General features: G+C 40.0%; 1 protein-coding gene across 2 annotated transcripts in view; it reads right to left on the bottom strand.

The window, feature by feature from the left end:
• SETD3 (SET domain containing 3, actin N3(tau)-histidine methyltransferase) overlaps positions 1–17,574 on the bottom strand; it is a 62,365-nt gene that overhangs the window by 12,773 nt on the left and 32,018 nt on the right. For both annotated transcript variants that reach the window (XM_069018225.1, XM_069018227.1), the window contains exons 7-8: positions 2,087–2,145; positions 119–233 (exon numbers count right to left, since the gene is read on the bottom strand). In XM_069018225.1, the coding sequence (XP_068874326.1) occupies positions 119–233; positions 2,087–2,145 (174 nt within the window). The remainder of the gene's footprint in view (positions 1–118; positions 234–2,086; positions 2,146–17,574) is intronic.

The raw sequence follows: 17,574 nt of genomic DNA on the forward strand, positions 1-17,574 counted from the left end.
AGATAACATACCTGTGTTAAGAAGCATAATGGAAAGTGTTACTAAACTGTTCCACAGTAGTTGAAAGGCGTAATACTTAAGCCCTAAAGTCTTTCACCAACACTGAATAAATCCTTACCAATCCATTAGTATGATTACACATGTCCCATAAAGGTATTAGAGCCAGTGTAACTCTGGAACCATCTTCTGTTGGAATCTGGTTCTGCCGTGTCATAACAGAGGAAACTGCCCATCTGCAAAAGTTAAAAACACAAGATGGTCAATGTTCAAAGCACTAAAGTATGATAGGCCATAGTCCCACCTGAAGCAATAATTTATACTGGGAGTTTCCAAACGTAGTTTCCTTAAAGATCACACTGACTATAGGAACAGCAGAAGGCAATACCACTTCCAGGAGAAGCAGCAGCTCCCAGGTTTCTGGGACATGCACACAGAACAAATCCCAAACCAGGACTGAGATCCCTCCTCTCTTTGCAAGAGAATCTTCACACTGTCCATTGGCTCCATTCCTCAAGCAGCATGCACTCCCTATGTAACCTTCTGCTTCCCCAGCCCTTCCCTGCATATGTATCTCACACTACACATCCCAAACCCAGGGTCACCTGCTCCTGCAGGTTTTCCTGCTGGGCAGCGGGAGCTCTCGTGCAAACTCTTGTAAGACCCAGGATGTATTTTCCCTCTCACTCTCTAAAAAGCTTATGTCCTGCATGAACTGGAAACCAGTGCAACCACCTGACACATGCATGATCTTTTGGTAAGTGTTTCTCATCAATCTGCAAGCTTTTGGCTTAGGTCAGTATTGCTAAATTTTCTGCTTCATAGAATTGAGAGGGGAAAAAAAAGCCACAACATTCCAAACAGATATCCAGGTAAAAACCATGAAGAGAGTATCACATAGTTCTTTTGCACATGGACATCATTCAAAACCCTTCTAAGTCAGGATAAGTAAATGAAATGCAAGCTACCCTTCCAGACATAAAAATCTTTAGAAAAGCTTAGAATTTCAGTAGTTTCTAGAACCTCATTTTTTATTTTATACCTGACAAAAATTAATACTAAACACCAGTGGAAAAAAGAATCTAAGTTTCACTATATTCTGACTTTAATACATATATGTGTTGTGGAGTTTTTTGAGGGGAAAAAATGATGCCACTAGGAGAAGGTCAAAACAATTTGAATTCCCACAGACTCTACTACTAACATGCATTTAGTATACAGAATTAGACTTTCTGAAGGATTTCTTCAGAAGGACTAGACTGCTAACAAAGACAGTGGCAAACTGAAATCTACCTAATTTCTAAAAAAAAAGTTAAATTGTGGATAATTCTGACATACAAACACTGCTTGAAACAGAGTAACAGTATGCTTCTTGTTAATTGTTGTAATTTGTCTTTAAAATTTTAGACCACTTCACATGTAAGTTGGTGTGCTCCCCAATGACCCTTTAAATGAAGGAGGCATGCTTTGGAAATCCCACTTTCATAGACTTACCCACAAGTACAACTAGGCAAAAAAATCCCTCATGAATGTCTTTTATTCATGCTATTTTAACCATGTAACAGAATTAAAGCTCTCATTATCTTAATTGTTATTCTTTTTATCTTAATTCTGTCACCCCTTATAGCACCTCCAAGTGACACTCATGTTTCATGTGTACAACTTCCATTCTCCAGCTCTCCTGTTCAGCAGCAGCTCTAGATTTTAACTTTTACTAGTATGTGATGGCAGAGCCTTTTATGAAAAAAAAAAAAGAAATTAAAAAAATTTCCCCAAACCCTAAAAGTCCTGCCACATCAACTGAATTATTTTCTTAAGAAACAAGGAATTACCTTAGTAATCTGACTATGTGTGCCAGTTGGCTAAACTAACTGCTTATAATGAATGACTATTCCTTTGTAACAATTAAAATCTGCATATTTATTTCACTTTCTTCTTCATTAAGAAAGTGTATTAGTATCAAATCTTACAATTAACATTTCAGTAACGATAAGGCTTTCCCAACAATGAAGAATTCCAGGGCCCCATAGTTTACCATAGTAAAAAAAGAAAAGAAACAAAGAAAAAAAAAATTTAAAGACAGACCAACCTGTAGTCGTCATAAGTGAAAGAATCCTTTAAGGGCAGTTTGCTGGCATTAGGATGGGTCTGCAAAATGTAAGTTGCATAAAAAGGTGAAAAGAGGAAGAAAAGAGAAATCAGAAATCAGTCAGCAGAATTTCATTATTTAGCTGCCTAACAGATCCTAACAAGAGCCAAATGAAGCAGGAGGCGTCCAGCCGCGCTACAGAGGGATCATCATGCTATTATGCTCTCATACATCACTGTCAACTTAATTTGTTGTGCCCAGCAGCCGCCATAAATCTGTTTCTTCATATTTCAAGACTGGAACCCACAGACATTGTACAAAAAAAAAATAAAATTTAAGGTGGACTGAGTATGTGAAGGTAAAACACAATCCAGCCCTCGATGCACAGTGGGGGAAAGAAATCAGACAATAAGCGTACATTAGCTTTCACCAACTTCCATATTTTCCTCTCCTCTGGGATATCAGTGAGATATTTCACAAATGCAAGGAATATTATACAAGATTTTCAATTCTTCCTTGTTACCTGTAACAGTGTTATTCAGTAAAGTTGCACTACACCTCTGAAACAAAAACAGATTATAAAATATTTAAATGGCTTCGGTGACAAACACCGATTAGACAGTATCTACATTAACCCATCTACACACTCTCCTGTCTAAATGTGGAGCCGTGTCATTTGTGAATGCATACTGCAATTCTCATTAACAAGCAAACATTTAATTTCTAAAGGCTTTAAGAAGCTCTGATACCAGTTATTTTTCTGATTAATTAACTTATTTAAAGTCTTGAAAATACAGGTAGCTTTAAACGCACATTCACACGTTTTCTTTAGAACTTTGTTCCAATTCACAAATGGAAAGCCATAGCAGCATAAATTTTAACCTTCAGGTTCAATTAGGTCTCTGAGATGAATTGAAGCAAATGATCAAACGGTTATTTCCAAAGATACAAATGATTTTTTTGCATAGCTCTATCTTTGCGACGCTCTTAATGCATGAAGCTCCATGTAGTACGCAGTTTTTTACTCTTGATGCATTAGCATCACAAGTGCGTGGTAATTTATCATTTCTCACTGTAATGTACTTGCTGGCACTGTGTGCAGGACAGTAGGGGATGAGGTAAAAGTGGCTCAAACCGTAAATCAATTAGAAAACAAAAGCTTGTGCTCAGCGCGCAATTTTAGGCAAATTATATATTACAAAAGACTGCCAATTGGGTGTGAGGTCCCAGGTGGCTGCTCTGCCTCAGCCCCTCCGGTTAACCCTTGCGATGGGCTTTCTCCGGAACACGACTGAAGTTAACAATTCCAGTGGCTCCTGCCCCTCCCCTCACTTTAATTTTTTTTTTTTCTTTTTTACAGCACTCTACGTTTCCATATGATTTTCACTCACATTGATGACACGGTCATTGTATAACAAATCCCTTCGAATTTAATTGTAGCAACACATTGTACAGTTGTTTCTTCTCACAAAAACATCCAGCACAAACCCAGGACTGAGACCCGAGCCAAGCCATTTCAGGAAGCACCTTCTCTGCAGGACAGTCCAGACCCGAGTCCAGAAATGAATGCAGAAACTCAGCCTTCAGCTGGAAATAATTATTACAAACAAAAACCTCCCTATCGTTTTCATTTATGACAATCTAATTTCAACTCTTATTACTCCTATTATTAATCTATTTTGCAGAAGCTCGATAAATTAAGCAGCGAAAGACAACACCAACACTGCGAGCATCAGCCCCTCCGTTTCCCTTTACAGCACGACCGCGTTTCCCTCCGGCCCGTGGCGATCGGTGTGAGGAGTCGGGTCTCACTGTGCGCCTCTAGTTCACAGCCGGCGCTTCGCATTTACCGCCCGGACGCTGTGGGAGCCGCTCCCTGCGGCCCACGCCCGTGCCCGGGCGCGCAGCCCCGCTCCAACCCCGCCGTTCCCGGCCCCGCTGCACCCCGGGCCGGGCCCCCACACCGCGGGCCGCGCGGGCCAGCACTGCCCCCTGCCGGCGCCGCCGCGCACTGCTCCGCTCCGCTCCGCTCCGCCGCCACCGCCGCGGCCGCTCCGCGCTCCGCCCGCCCGGCCTGCGGGGCCGGCGCACCAAACCAACCGCCTGCAGCAGCCCCGAACCCCGCGCGGGATAGCGCACCTGCAGCGTGAGCAAGCGCCCCCGGCCGAGTGCGCTCCGACCTGTTCATCGCAGGAGAAAGGCCCCGGGAACGTCAACACCCCTGTCTGCCGCCTCTGCTCTCTTCTGCTTTCCTCCTGCCCCTCAAACAGCAAGCAGCTTTTAGCGGAACATGCTGTTTTTCCAAGGGTAATAATGACTATGGTCATAATGCACTGGAAGTAAACAGGCATCGCAGAAATTGCAGGGGCTCTACAGACAAAAAGCGACTGCTACAGCCCCTGCACCCAGTTCCAGCCCACACTCCATTCCGGGAGCACCAGCCAACAGCCTCAACCCGAACTTGGAGCAAATAACCATAGGATGCAAGATATATATACACGTTGTCATTGTCCTCTCCGTAGGAAACGTGTATTAGATCAGTGGATTGCAGGGAGATCAATTGTTCATTTCACACAAGCAGTCGCCCTATAATAGCCAACTTGAACACGCAACCCATGGGGAAAAGATCCTGGATGCCACCAAACGCTTTGTCACCCTCCTCATTTGCAAATCGGTGAAACTTCGGGATTGCCCCTATGTGGACACCATCCAGACGTAATTCCCATAAAACCACTAGTAAATTACAATAAGGGACAAAATATATGGTCTTTAAAAGACACAGGGCAGAATAAAATCCCAGCATATGTAATTACCATATTTATAACATTCCATGGTACAATATTCTAGTAGCTCTTTTAAACTTAAGATATGTCAGTATATTCGATCATGTTAGATTTCTGACTTGGTCTATTTCACTATGTAACTTAAAAACCCTACAGATTACAAGAATCTGAAGACACACAAAAAAGAACAATATTCTGATTAAAAATTTGATTTAGTATGCAGCTTCTCTTTATAGTCCCTTGGTAAAAATGAAATCTCCCTAACAAACACTTAATAAAACCTGTCAATATATCTAGAAAGAAAAATGACACAAATGCATTAAGTATTAAATACCCTTGAAAAAAGTCACATATTCCATGAATTTTTGATGTACTATCTTGACATTAATGTAAAACCTTGATATTTATAATTGACAGATATTTAATAAAGTATAGAAGATGACTGCTGTGTAGCATGCAAATTGCTCAGACGGCTCAAAAAAGATACAGACATATTTAAACTAAACAAACAGTTAATACGTAAAAAAAATCAGATCTAGCTTTTACAGGTTCACGCAGCTAGGTCTCTACAGATTAGCTTTCAAATGTGACATTATCCACTACATGAACCCTAATTTTAACTTACCAAGTCTGTATGAAGTAGTTTCAGAAAGTTGGGAGGGGAAGCTTTAAATAAAAAATGGGAACATGAAAATGTGAATATATTCATTTAGATGCAGGTCCTGACATTCTACTGAAAGAGTTATTATAAAGAACAAATACCATCTATTTCGTTACCCTTTCTGTGAAAATATTGTCAGAGCTGGCAATCAGGGTGATGACCACTGCAAAAACAAATAGTGGCATGCTGAATTTCATTTTCCTCCTGATGCTGCTATTCCTAAAAAAAAAAAAAATGAATAAAGAAACGGTTTTTTCCCCTTCAGTGTTCCAAGCCTTCTTTGAGACAGTTGGAGGATATCTCAAAATAACCAGAAATATTAAAAAGTAACAGTGATTGCTGCCAGATTGTCTGCAGCCACTGTGGAAAGAGACAGACTGTTATTCTAGTCACCTAAAACACTATCAGACTAGAAGACAGTTACTCAGTATGGCAATCACAGGAAGGGGGGGTGGGGGGGAGAAGAAAAAGAAAAAAAATTAAAAAAATAAAAGGACACTTCCAAACACTTTTTCTCTTTCAGTGAAGCAGTAAAATATCCAGGGGTTAGTGTCTCATGTTTAATGCCTCACAAACAAGCAGCACTCCTGATGTGCCATAGGGGCCTCTGCGTTATTAATTTCTCCATCACACTTTTAGATGGACATCACAAGGTAATGATTCTCAAGTCCCAGAAAGTAGATGCTAAAGGACTCCCATTTTTGAGGGCTTGTTTCATTTGAATGGCATGAAGGCTGCAGTGTAAAATAGGTGGGTGCCCTTCCAGCTAAAAAGCCATCACAACCTTCACTTCTGCTTTCCAGCCTAGGGGCATTTGCCTCCCATCAAAGAGTGGCCAGACTTCTGGAGACAGTAACCCTTTTCCCTATTCAATCACAAAAAGCTAAAGCTCATTTATCAGAGCTCCTAATCTTGATGGTGAATTTCCATTAAAATTGGCTTAATATTTGCTTGTTTACCAAGTGATGCAAAGAACAAGTCCAATTACTGTAACACACAACACAATGTCTGAGTAGAAGGAAAAATTAAAGTTTACATAGTCTTAAATTTGTGTTCACATCTACACTACTAGATGCCTTGAAAAGAGCTGATGTATTTTTATGTGAAGTCATATTGACCAGTATATTCCTTTGTGCTATTAACCCTTGTATAATCCAAGAAAGAAAAAATTACTTTAATCACTAGATGGGATCAAAGTTAGTTTTTTTTAAAAAAGACACCACCTCCAAGCTGAGATACACTGATCATCACATCCATCCACTATTCCACTGTAATTCATAGTTTAAAAAAATGTTTTTTAAAAAAATCCTTGTTTTTGTTGGTTTCCTGAATTTGTAGACAAAGAAATGGTTGGACTTCTGTGAAGACTATTTCAAGTACTCACAAGTCCAAGGCAAAGTTATGGGCAATCACTGCATCAATATCACTAAATCAGATTTCAGTATTCTCAGAAACCTCTTATATCCCCATTGAAGTGGAGACAGCTCCGCTTCTACCCCAGGAAACCATCATACCTAGTGTTCAGATTATATTGAGGCCATCACTCCACTCCCCTCACAGCCCCCAAAACACTAAGGGTGCTTGAAACAGTTAAAGCCAAAACCACTTCAAGCTTCCACCTTGTTAACTTTCATTCCTTTGAACATAAACCCCAAGGGTTAGTTGCTTTTGACCAAACAATTTTTTCCTCCTCTTCTTTGCAGATTCTTCCCTCTTTCCAATGTACTCATTAACATGGGGAGATTTCGTTATGAGCCTTAGTGGATGCTACTTGATGGTTTCAGGCCAATGTGTAGGTGTACAAAAACACAAACACACATACATTCAGGGCCAGAAGCACCAAGATCTGTCAGCATTTGCTGGTTACTGTCCCTTTCCCAGCTCTGGAAATCCTTTGAAGCAGCAGCCTTGAAGAGAAACTCCTCTCTGTGGAGCTGCTGAGGCTTTAACTGCCCTAAAGCTAAGTAAAATAAAGAATTCAGAATGGAGGATCCTAGTGATCTACAGGGAAACAAGAATTCACTTTTTCCATTGGACATATACTGCCTAACCTAATGAGGGAAGCCAGCTCAACTGTACAGGACAGGAGACAAAGCCAAAGATTATTTTACTTTGTAACAACAGTTTATAACTACAGAGGCATGCTCTGGAATATTCAAACAGCCCAATTCATGAAGCACTAGGAATAATGTCCACAAACCTGTGTTGTTATATGACGTCTCTAACAGAAATAAGATAATTCTGCTTTGCAAAATCTAATAGAATGAATCTTAATATTAAAAAAAAGGTACTACAGGATTGAAACTTAATAAATCTAAATAATATTCTTGCTTAATTCTTTATGTCAGCAATTTTTATTTACTTTCTGCCAATATACACAAGAAAGCACTGTTCCAGACTATTAGGGGATTCATGCAGCGGAAGCAAAGTGGAATGACTCCTTCTGGTGCAATGGAATTTAACTGCGTGGTCCCTTTTTCTGTACCTTCTACCTGCAAAAATTGTTCTTCGTTAATGAGACAGCAGTGGCACAACAGACAACTCAAACCATTAACTATTAACTCAAGGGGGTCTGAAGGACTGACAACCCACTTCACATACAACATGGACGGTACTGTTTGGCAGACTGAGCACACAGAAGCAACTCTGAACTGACTGCAGCTGAGTACCCTGCCTCCAATCCTGTGCCATCTCCTTTTTTTAGTAGAGGCAAGACAGACTCCTTAACATCCACTTCTTGATTGCTCCATTTCAGAATACTACTTACTCTGTATATGTGTATGCATACATACACAATTCTGAAACATTATCTTTCCCAAAACAGAAGACACTCAGATACAGCATTTAAATAAGTGACCAAGTTTTCTATACCTTTTCTTGTCCTTTCACAAAATCACTTAGAGCTGAGTGCAGCCCCATTAAGGGCTGAAGTGGGAGAAGCTGGGCTGAGATTAGATGTGTTTTGCAATGAGACAGCCTCCCGAGGCCCTCCCGAAGCAGTTCACATAACAGAAGGCACACGAGCTCCATTATCTCCTGTGGTAAATCTCCTTGTGAAACATGAGTTTATTGTTCATGTTGAGCCTTAGAGTCATAGGTTCAGTCTGCAGTGTTTCATTCACACAGGTACAGTAAGATAGCTACAAAAGCCAGCTTCCTTGCAAGAGTCTATGTCTGCATACCACAACATATCATTTACTCTCTTCCAGAGAGGCTGTTCCAGAGGTACAAAGTTTACCTTGAGCATTTTTCATTTCAGGAAACATTTTACCTTGTTAATTTCAGGAGCTGGACTTTGATGAACCTTGTGGGTCCCTTCCTACTCTGGATACTCTATGATTCTGTTTTGTGCAACACACAGGCACTATGTTCATGCACAAATTCATCCCACAACTCCCTCCAACAATTAGTGAACTCCACTATTAGGTGAATCACAAGCCACAAATAAAATGTTGTGATGGAAACCCTGAAAGAAACCGCTTTGAAAGGACAGCAACAGTATTTCCTATTCACAACCACTCACTCCTTAATCAAAGAGTTTGCTAACAAGCATTAATATAATGCGGTACGGCCAAGGTTTTGTTACCTGTGAATCAACTACTTAAGTTACCCAATAAATCATATCAGAAGCCACTTAGATGGAAGCTTGGATCATGATCACCTCATAACCAAGCTTTCACAGGCCATGGTAACTAGAGGTACTGGGGCTGCAGTGGCACACGCATCCAAAACTAAAAACTTATCATTTCCTCTTCAACTCTCATTCAAACAATAGTACAAGAAAATAAACTTTGGTTTACTTAGCAACGTATCAATGTCCTACTGTGTGGAGTATTAGCATTGGGTCTGACTGAAGAGGATAATCCACTTTGTAATTTAGTTAAATTACTAATTTTAACAAAGATAAGTACCCTGTATAATTTTGCAGTGCTTAAAGAATACATCCTTTGAGTATTCCGCTCTAAGAAACATCAGCTTGTTATAATATTTTAAATTTATGGAACATTTGTAACTGCTGTTATATCAGGAAAAATATTAAATCTGCACAGTAAGTACAAACTTTATATGAGAAAGTATACTTGTAAGTCCATGATGATCTCCTGATGTCTGCTGAGGCACTGACTTCCACAAAAGACACAGACAACATCTCTGGGGATAGACTCAAATGTCCCAGAAAGTGCAACTCAGTTAAAAAATAAAAATAAAGGCAACTAACAGAAAAGCAAACAAAAAACTGTCTCTACTCTATTGGCTGTAAAAAGAGATGCTTATCTGCATTCTCAACCAGGAGAGTGGTTGAGAACCCCATCTTCAAAAAAATGTCTTAAAAGCCCATACTACTAACAAGAGAATGTATTATTCCTCCCAAATGTGATTTAAACTGTGCAGAAACAAATTTTGTTTTGCGCTGGCATATACGCTTTGAAGTACATCTCTGCTTCTCTAGAGGAAAGCAGGCGTTTAGGCTACTATAGCAGAATCCAATCCATTCAGAATATAAAATAAATTAAAACCTGCTGATTAGGAGATGTTAACAAAGTCTGTACGATGAAAGATAACATCTATATCCAAAATGAAAGATATGTTTTATCCTGTCTGTCCTCCAACTTTGAATCATTTTGACTGTAAGAAATAGCAGACACCAAGTAGGACGTGCCTGTACTTCCATCTAGGCCAGCACGGTCCAACTGGTGCCCATCGTCTGAATCTGGACCACAGGATGCCTCCATATGGCCTGCCACCTTTTCCTTGGAGGAGATAGGGAACAGCTGTTTGAGGAGCAAACGCTGCCTGAACAGCCAAACACCTCCTCCTGTGTCCGGCTGGCTCAAAGCCCAGAGCTGTCGCCGTGTTCCTGTGGAAGGCAAGGAAGGAACGGGGGAAGAAGGCAGCAGAACCTCCCACCCACGCAAGGACTTGAGCTCTTCATCTGCCTGACTCGGACAGACGCAACTCAGCAAATCCTGGAGCTGCTTCTGCCATGGAGAGGGGCAGCCACAGGAATGGCCCAACAAAGCCCCAGGATCTGCTGCTACTGTCATCATAGCTGGGGGTGGGATATACCAGAAGTGACATAAAAATCAGGAATTTGGCACATGTTTGCGAAGTCTAAACCACCTTACAGTAGATACACTAAGTGGTACAGTACAAGCATACTGTCAATCTTCAATCTGCTGCCAGCAAAACAGATTAATACAATATTTTGGCCTTCACACAGAGGAAAAACACAGAAAAGCATAAATATATCTCATTATTAACTGCCTATTGATTTCTTATTGGTCAAAAAGAACTTGGGCATTGAAATCCAGACAAAGCAAATTAAATAGCAACACTATTTTTACCTTTGTAACTGCCCACACAATGCAATTTTAAATCTCTCCTTAAGGTGACATGAATAGTAGACAAGTAAACAAAAGGGAAATATTTTACAGGGTTTACAACTGTGCCATCTTTCTTCCACCCATTTTTCACAGTGTTGCTGACATAATTTCTGAAAAAAAGCTATTTGACTGGCATGCCAATGAGTATAAATCAAGCAGGGAGGAAAACTGAGAATCCTAAAGACCTACCTCGTACAGAAACAAAACTGAATTCTGTTTCAAATACATTTGCTTTTGACTGCATATTGGTTGAAATCTTCAGATGCACTGAAATATTCCCTATTATATCAACCTAAAAATAATAAACACCTTCTGAATATTTGAATAGGATGTTTTAAAAGACAGTATAGTTGTCTGCATTCAACTCAAATATCATTTAGCACACAAAAGTTAAATGGCAGTGTCTTCAAGCCAAGAACAGAGACACCAGATGATGTACTTCACGCTGACCTGGAAAATCATATGCTTATTGGAATAGGATAGATTAAAAACAACACAGAAAAATAATGTAAGAGCAACATAAGTCATATTGAAAGCACCATCACAACTTCAAAAATTGGTGTAAAAATTATGCTAGAGATGTGAAATCTCACCTAATATACCCAATATTGAAGAGTCACACATGATACCAGATTTTAAAGATGCTATAATATTATTTTGAAATCTAGAACTTGATGTGTTAAACATCCTAACTAAAACGATATTCCAGTCCCCAACAGTGAATGACTGGATTTTAGAATTTCATTCACGCTAAATCAATTAGTCAAATTTTATATTAATATGAAATTTAGTATCTGATCAAAAGGGATTACAGCTTCCAGGAAATTAAGTTCTCTGTCCAGTACTGCACACAAACAGATCAAAACATCTTTGGACAGATTACTGCAAAGCTTGTATTCACAACAACACTTTCACAAACAGTGTCCAGATGTCAATAAACACTAGTCAAAAAACTGTATGACACTGCTCCTGTGAAATGCCAGAAATAAATCAGACTACAGATAATACCTAAAAATTATTAACAACTTCTACTGAAGAGATTCTATTAAAAAAAATTAAAAGGAGTGTGACTCATGGGGCAGTTTCTGCCTTCTTGAGTAAGAGTAGCTTGACAGAACACAAAGAAAGCACTAGCAAGTATTTGCTCATTAACTTTGCAAAGAAACATAAAACTGAGTCAAAGAAAATAAGTTTACTTGCTAAAATGTTACTTAAATAGGTGACTTTGCTTTCTCCATTCAGTAAGAATTTTAGAATTAAACTGATCTCTCTTGTACTGGGGAGCCCAGCGCTGGACACAGTACTCTGGGTGTGGCCTTACCAGTGCTGAATAGAGGAGAAGGATCAGCTCTCAAAATGCTGCCAACAATCCTAATGCAGCCAGGATACCATTAGCCCTTTTTTCTGCAAGGACACATTGCTGGCTCATGTTCAGTTTGTACCCCAACATAATAATGGGGTTATTTCACTCCAAGTGCAGGACTTTGCGCTTCTTGCTAAACATCAACTGGCAGCCCATTTCTCCAGCCTGTCAAACTCCCACTGGATGGCACCTTCCCAGAAACTGAAGTGAGGCTGACAGGTTTGTAGTTCCCTGAGTCATCTTTCTAACCTGAGGATAGGAGTGGCATTTGCTTTCTTCCAGTCCTCAGGAATGTCTCCCAATCATCATGATCACTCAAAGATCACTGAGAGTCAGAGTGTGCATTGGAAAAGACCTTTAAGGGTCACCTAGTCCAACTGCGATGAACAGGAACATCTTCAACTAGATCAGGTTGCTCACAGCCCCTTCCAACCTGTCCTTGAATGTTTCCAGGAACAGGGCATCTACAACCTCTCTGGGCAACCCATGCCAGCATTTCACCACTCTCATTGTAAAAAATGCCTTCCTTAGTCCAAATCAACCCTCTCTTAGTTTAAAACCATTATCTCTTGCCCTCTTGCAACAAGCCCGGCTAAAAAGTTGGTCCCCATCTTTCTCAATCCCTTTTAACTATGAAAAGGCTGATATAAGGCCTCCCTGGAGCCTTCTCTTCTCCAGGATGAACAAGGCCAGCTCTCTCAGCATTTTCTCACAGGAGAGGAGCTTCAGCCCTCTGATTATTTCTGTGGCCATCCTCTGGAATCAGTCCAATAGGTCCATGTCCTTCCTGTGCTGGGGACCCCAGAGGTGGGTGCTGTATTCCAGGTGGGGTCTTACCAGAGCAGAAGGATTGAATCCCCTCTCTCAACCTGCTGGCCATGCTGCTTTTGATGCAACCCAGGGTACAACTGGCTTTCTGAGCTGCAAACACACATTGCTAGCTCATGCTGAGCTTCTCATCCACCCCCAAAGTCCATCTCTGCAGAGCTCTTCTCAATTCCTTCAACCCACAGCCGTACTGATAGCATGGGCTGCCCCAATGCAGGTGCAGCACCTTGCACTTTGCCCTGTTGAACTTCATGAGGTTCGCAAAGGCCCACTTCTCAAGCATGCCCAGGCACCTCTGGATGGCATCCTGGTACCTGGGACTCCTGAAGGCCAGTCTTACTAGTAAAGACTAAGACAAAGAAGCTATTTGGTACCCCAGACTTTTACATGTTCTGTGTCACCATGTCCCCTGTCTATCCAGCAGCAGGCCCACATTTTCCCTAGTCTTCCTTTTGTCGTGTATGTACATATAGAAACCTTTTTGGTCGCCTTTGATATCCCTTGCAAGATGCAATTACTGCTGGGCTTTACCTTTCCTAACCACATCCCTGGATGATTGGACAATATCTCCATATTCCTTCCAGGTCACGTGTCCCTGCTTTCATCTTTTCTAGGCTTCCTTTTAGTGTCTGAGTTTTTGCCAGGAGCTCCTTGTTGATTCATGAATGCCTTCTGGCACTTTTGCCTGACTTCCTGCTTTTGGGATTAACTGTTCCTGAAGTTAGAGGAAGTGATCTATCAATACTAACTATGTTTTCTTTTTTGGATTCTTCTTCTCTCCAAAGCCATATGCCATAGGACTCTTCCAAGCAGATCCATGAAACAGCCACTACTGCTCTCCTGAAGTCCAGCACTGTGACTTTACTGTTTGCTCTGCTTCCTCCTCTCAGGATCCTGAAATCTACCACCTCATGGTCACTACAGCCAAGGCTGTCTTCAACCTTTATATCCCAACAAACCCTTCCTTGCTTGTAAGTATGAGGTCTGTGAATGCAAGTAGCACCTTTCCTCATTGGCCCCTCTATTGCTTGGGTAAGGAAGCTCTCCACAAACCTTCTGGACTGCTTATGCCCTGCTGTGTTGTTCCTTTAACAGATATTGGGGTGAAGTCCCCCATGAGGACCAGGCCCTGCAAATGTGAAGCTATTTTTAGCTATCTGTAGAAGGCCTCACCCACTTCTTCTTTTCACCTGATCAGGCAGCCTAATAGCAGAGGTCCACTACAATGTCGACCATATTGGTATAGGTTCAGGTTTTTTTGGTTGGTTGGTTGGTTTTTTTTTTTTTTGCAGACAGCTTGCTGGTGCTCTTCAGAAAAAAAATGTGGTCCTTCAGTGGTCCAAAGACTACAAGCTGAAAACACTATGTAAATCAATGCCAAACTGCCATCCTGGACAGTCCTGCAAAACTGGTGTTTTATCCAGGACACGAGAGGCAGCTACATACAGATACTACTTACAGAGTGCCACTGAATGCATACAGCCACAGCAAAAGCTATGGCTAGATAATGGGCTCTGCTGGTTTCGGACTTACCACTTCAAAGATTTTAGAAGTCAACTAAAGTTATCATAAAGTTGTCTTTTATTTAGGTAGGGAGTAACAGCCTTTACTACAGCTGAGGAAAAGATACAACACTGCTTCAAACCCATCGTGTTCAACATGTAAATAGTTTGGGCACTTCCACCTTCTCTAAGTGCACTCCTTGTCTTCATATCTTGTTTTGATTCACAAAAACTTCTCTGTAGCTGACTACAAACAGGCATACAGATGCACCTGAAAATCAAACACAAAGACCACTGCATATTCTTTTAAAAAAGCTTCAAACTTGGCTATATTTTCTTTAGGAACATAATCTCACTTTGACTGACTGTAAACTATATGGCTCCCTCTTGTGTCTATTATACCACATTTCAGTGGACAAAAAAAATTTAACATTAAGCCATAAATATTTGGGCTTTGTTCACCCTTCAGCAGGCATGCAATGCTCATAAATGCTCATAAGGAAGTCACAGACATACCTTCCGTTCTCTTCCCCTGAGAAGAGAAAACCCTGCAGCTTACAGAATTTCTGTTTGGCACAAACTATAAAAAAAAAAATCTTGCAAACTACAAGTCTGCAGCAATGAAAGTAGTCTTTTGACCATTCCTGTATTTTGATACCAATGCAGAGGCCAAATGCATCATTAAAGTACATCTGTAAGAACTTTTAACTATTTTTTAGTTATCAAATTACATATGTTTAGAGAGGTGTCAGTGCGGTTTATACAGCCTGGCTAACATGCTCAAGGGTTTATTTTTGTCTGCTCAACATCCCACCTGTTTCTGCTTATCAAACCAGACCACAGTTTAGCTTGGAACAGCTGTGAAATTCATAAATCTGCCCATTCTTCATATGTAGCCAGACTAAGCACTTGGAGAGAGAGTCAGAACTCCAGCAGTTGCCCTTACGGAGAAGCTAGAGACACAGAGCAGCACTTCTCAAACCGTGTTTGAAACTGCACACCTATCAGAAGCCAAATTACTTTAAAAGCAGTCTAGCAATCCTATTTGGAAAGAAAAAGAAGCATCTGAAGAAACGACTTGTTAACTCTTTTATTCCCCCTGCCATTAGAAATATTTTGTAGACTAAAAATGTTGCAATTAAAATATTTTGCCTGCACAAAGTAGTCCCTTTTTTAGTAGTTTCAAATAGCAAAAAAACAACTTTTATTTCAAGATGCTGCTAGCATTACTTCCTTCAGTAGAAAAACTATCAATAAAGTAAACATAGTTTTAAGATTTTTGTATTACAAAGAATGTGTTTGTACTTAAAATATACTTTAAAAGGTACTTGTACTCAAAAAAAAATTAATCTGCATACTGAAAGCAATATCAAAATCCTGGTCACACAGGACAGCTTTCATTAAAACACTTTTATTAAAGTCGTAGTAGTACTGAATGAAATTATGGTATACAAAAATCTAACACTCATTTCATTGAGCTTGCAGAGTACACTGCCTTTCACAGATAAGTGGGTTTGCTTTGCTTTTTTCATTTATATGACAAATTTCTCTTTTGCCGTTTCTTCCCTTTTCCATCTGCTCATGAATTACCCTTAGCATTAGTATTTTGTGGGTCAATTTTGTTCACAAAATGATATGAGCACATGCAAGCTGATACTAAAATTAATTTCAGCTTCTATGAATAAGGAAAAATGGTACTTTGTTTAAGGGAAGAAAGAGACTTCTATTTTTCTCTATGAACTTTTTTCCTCCACTATTTCATAAATTACAAGCTCTTATTTTTGAGAGCAGAAACAGAAAGCAAAAATGTAAACTTTTCCATAAGTTTTCATCAAAACCATTAATAATAGGTACCCAATACATACAGTTGGCATTCCTGGAGCCAACTGAATTTATTTAACTTTCTAATGTGAATAGTAGTATTTGCTGAATAGAGTAAAGAAACATTCAGCTGAAATTGTGGTTACATGGCAGTGCTGAAGTAAGGCACAAAACAACCAGAACCCACCTAAAATTTAACTAATATTTATTACCTCTCATTCTACAAAGGAAAGTAAATAAAGCAAGTGAATCCTACCTGATCTACCTTCATGCTCATGTTCAACAATGTGAAACAACAGCTATAGAACAAGATATATAACAAGAACACAAGACAAGCAACAAAAGCATTTGTCAGGAGAATAAAAAAAAAATCCCTGATCTAGTTTTCTGACCATTCTGAATTTCAGAGGTTTTCTTAATCAATGTTGTGGTCACATAACCTCTCACGTAATACTACTAGTGCAAGATTAGTCAGGCAAAATGATGGAACTGGTCATAGTGATAGTTCAGCTGATTCAGATGACTCAGTTCTGATTAACTACTGCAGGAATAGGAACAGCAGCTAGAAGAATTGGATAATGTTCCGCAATATTCTGCTAATAACTCGTTAAAAACAGTAGACTTTTTTAGGGTGAAAAAGATGTTCTAAAGACAAAAATTTAGAAGCTCTGTTTGCTCAGGCAGTATACTTTGAGAAACAAAGTGAAGGCTGGAAGGCCAAGTGTGGACTGGCAGCCTAGGATAGCACATGGCAAGAAAAAAGAGTTGGTTGAACTATAGTTTCCTGAATTGTGACACCTAGAAGGAAGAATTCGGTTCCCTTCTGATATCAAAGCCATTGTTTCCAGCCTATTCCTTGCGCATCTGATTTGGCTTTCACCCATCATTTTCAATTACTTCAGTTTTCAAAATGTATCCCTCTGGCTCCTTATACTCCATAAACTGACAATGTGTTTGAAACATATTCAGTTCTTGCAACACCAAACAGCTACACAAAATTATGTAACTTTTGTTGAATTAAAACAGTTAATAGAAGAGTTTGGGTAATACTAAAGCAGAATAGAACTGCCTTGTGTATTCTGACCTCTCCCACGGCCAAACAAAATGTCTCTAGATCACACATTTGGGGAGATTCAGTACACAGAGCCA

The sequence above is a fragment of the Aphelocoma coerulescens genome, chromosome 5, assembly GCF_041296385.1.
Source record: "Aphelocoma coerulescens isolate FSJ_1873_10779 chromosome 5, UR_Acoe_1.0, whole genome shotgun sequence".
Taxonomy (NCBI): domain Eukaryota; kingdom Metazoa; phylum Chordata; class Aves; order Passeriformes; family Corvidae; genus Aphelocoma; species Aphelocoma coerulescens.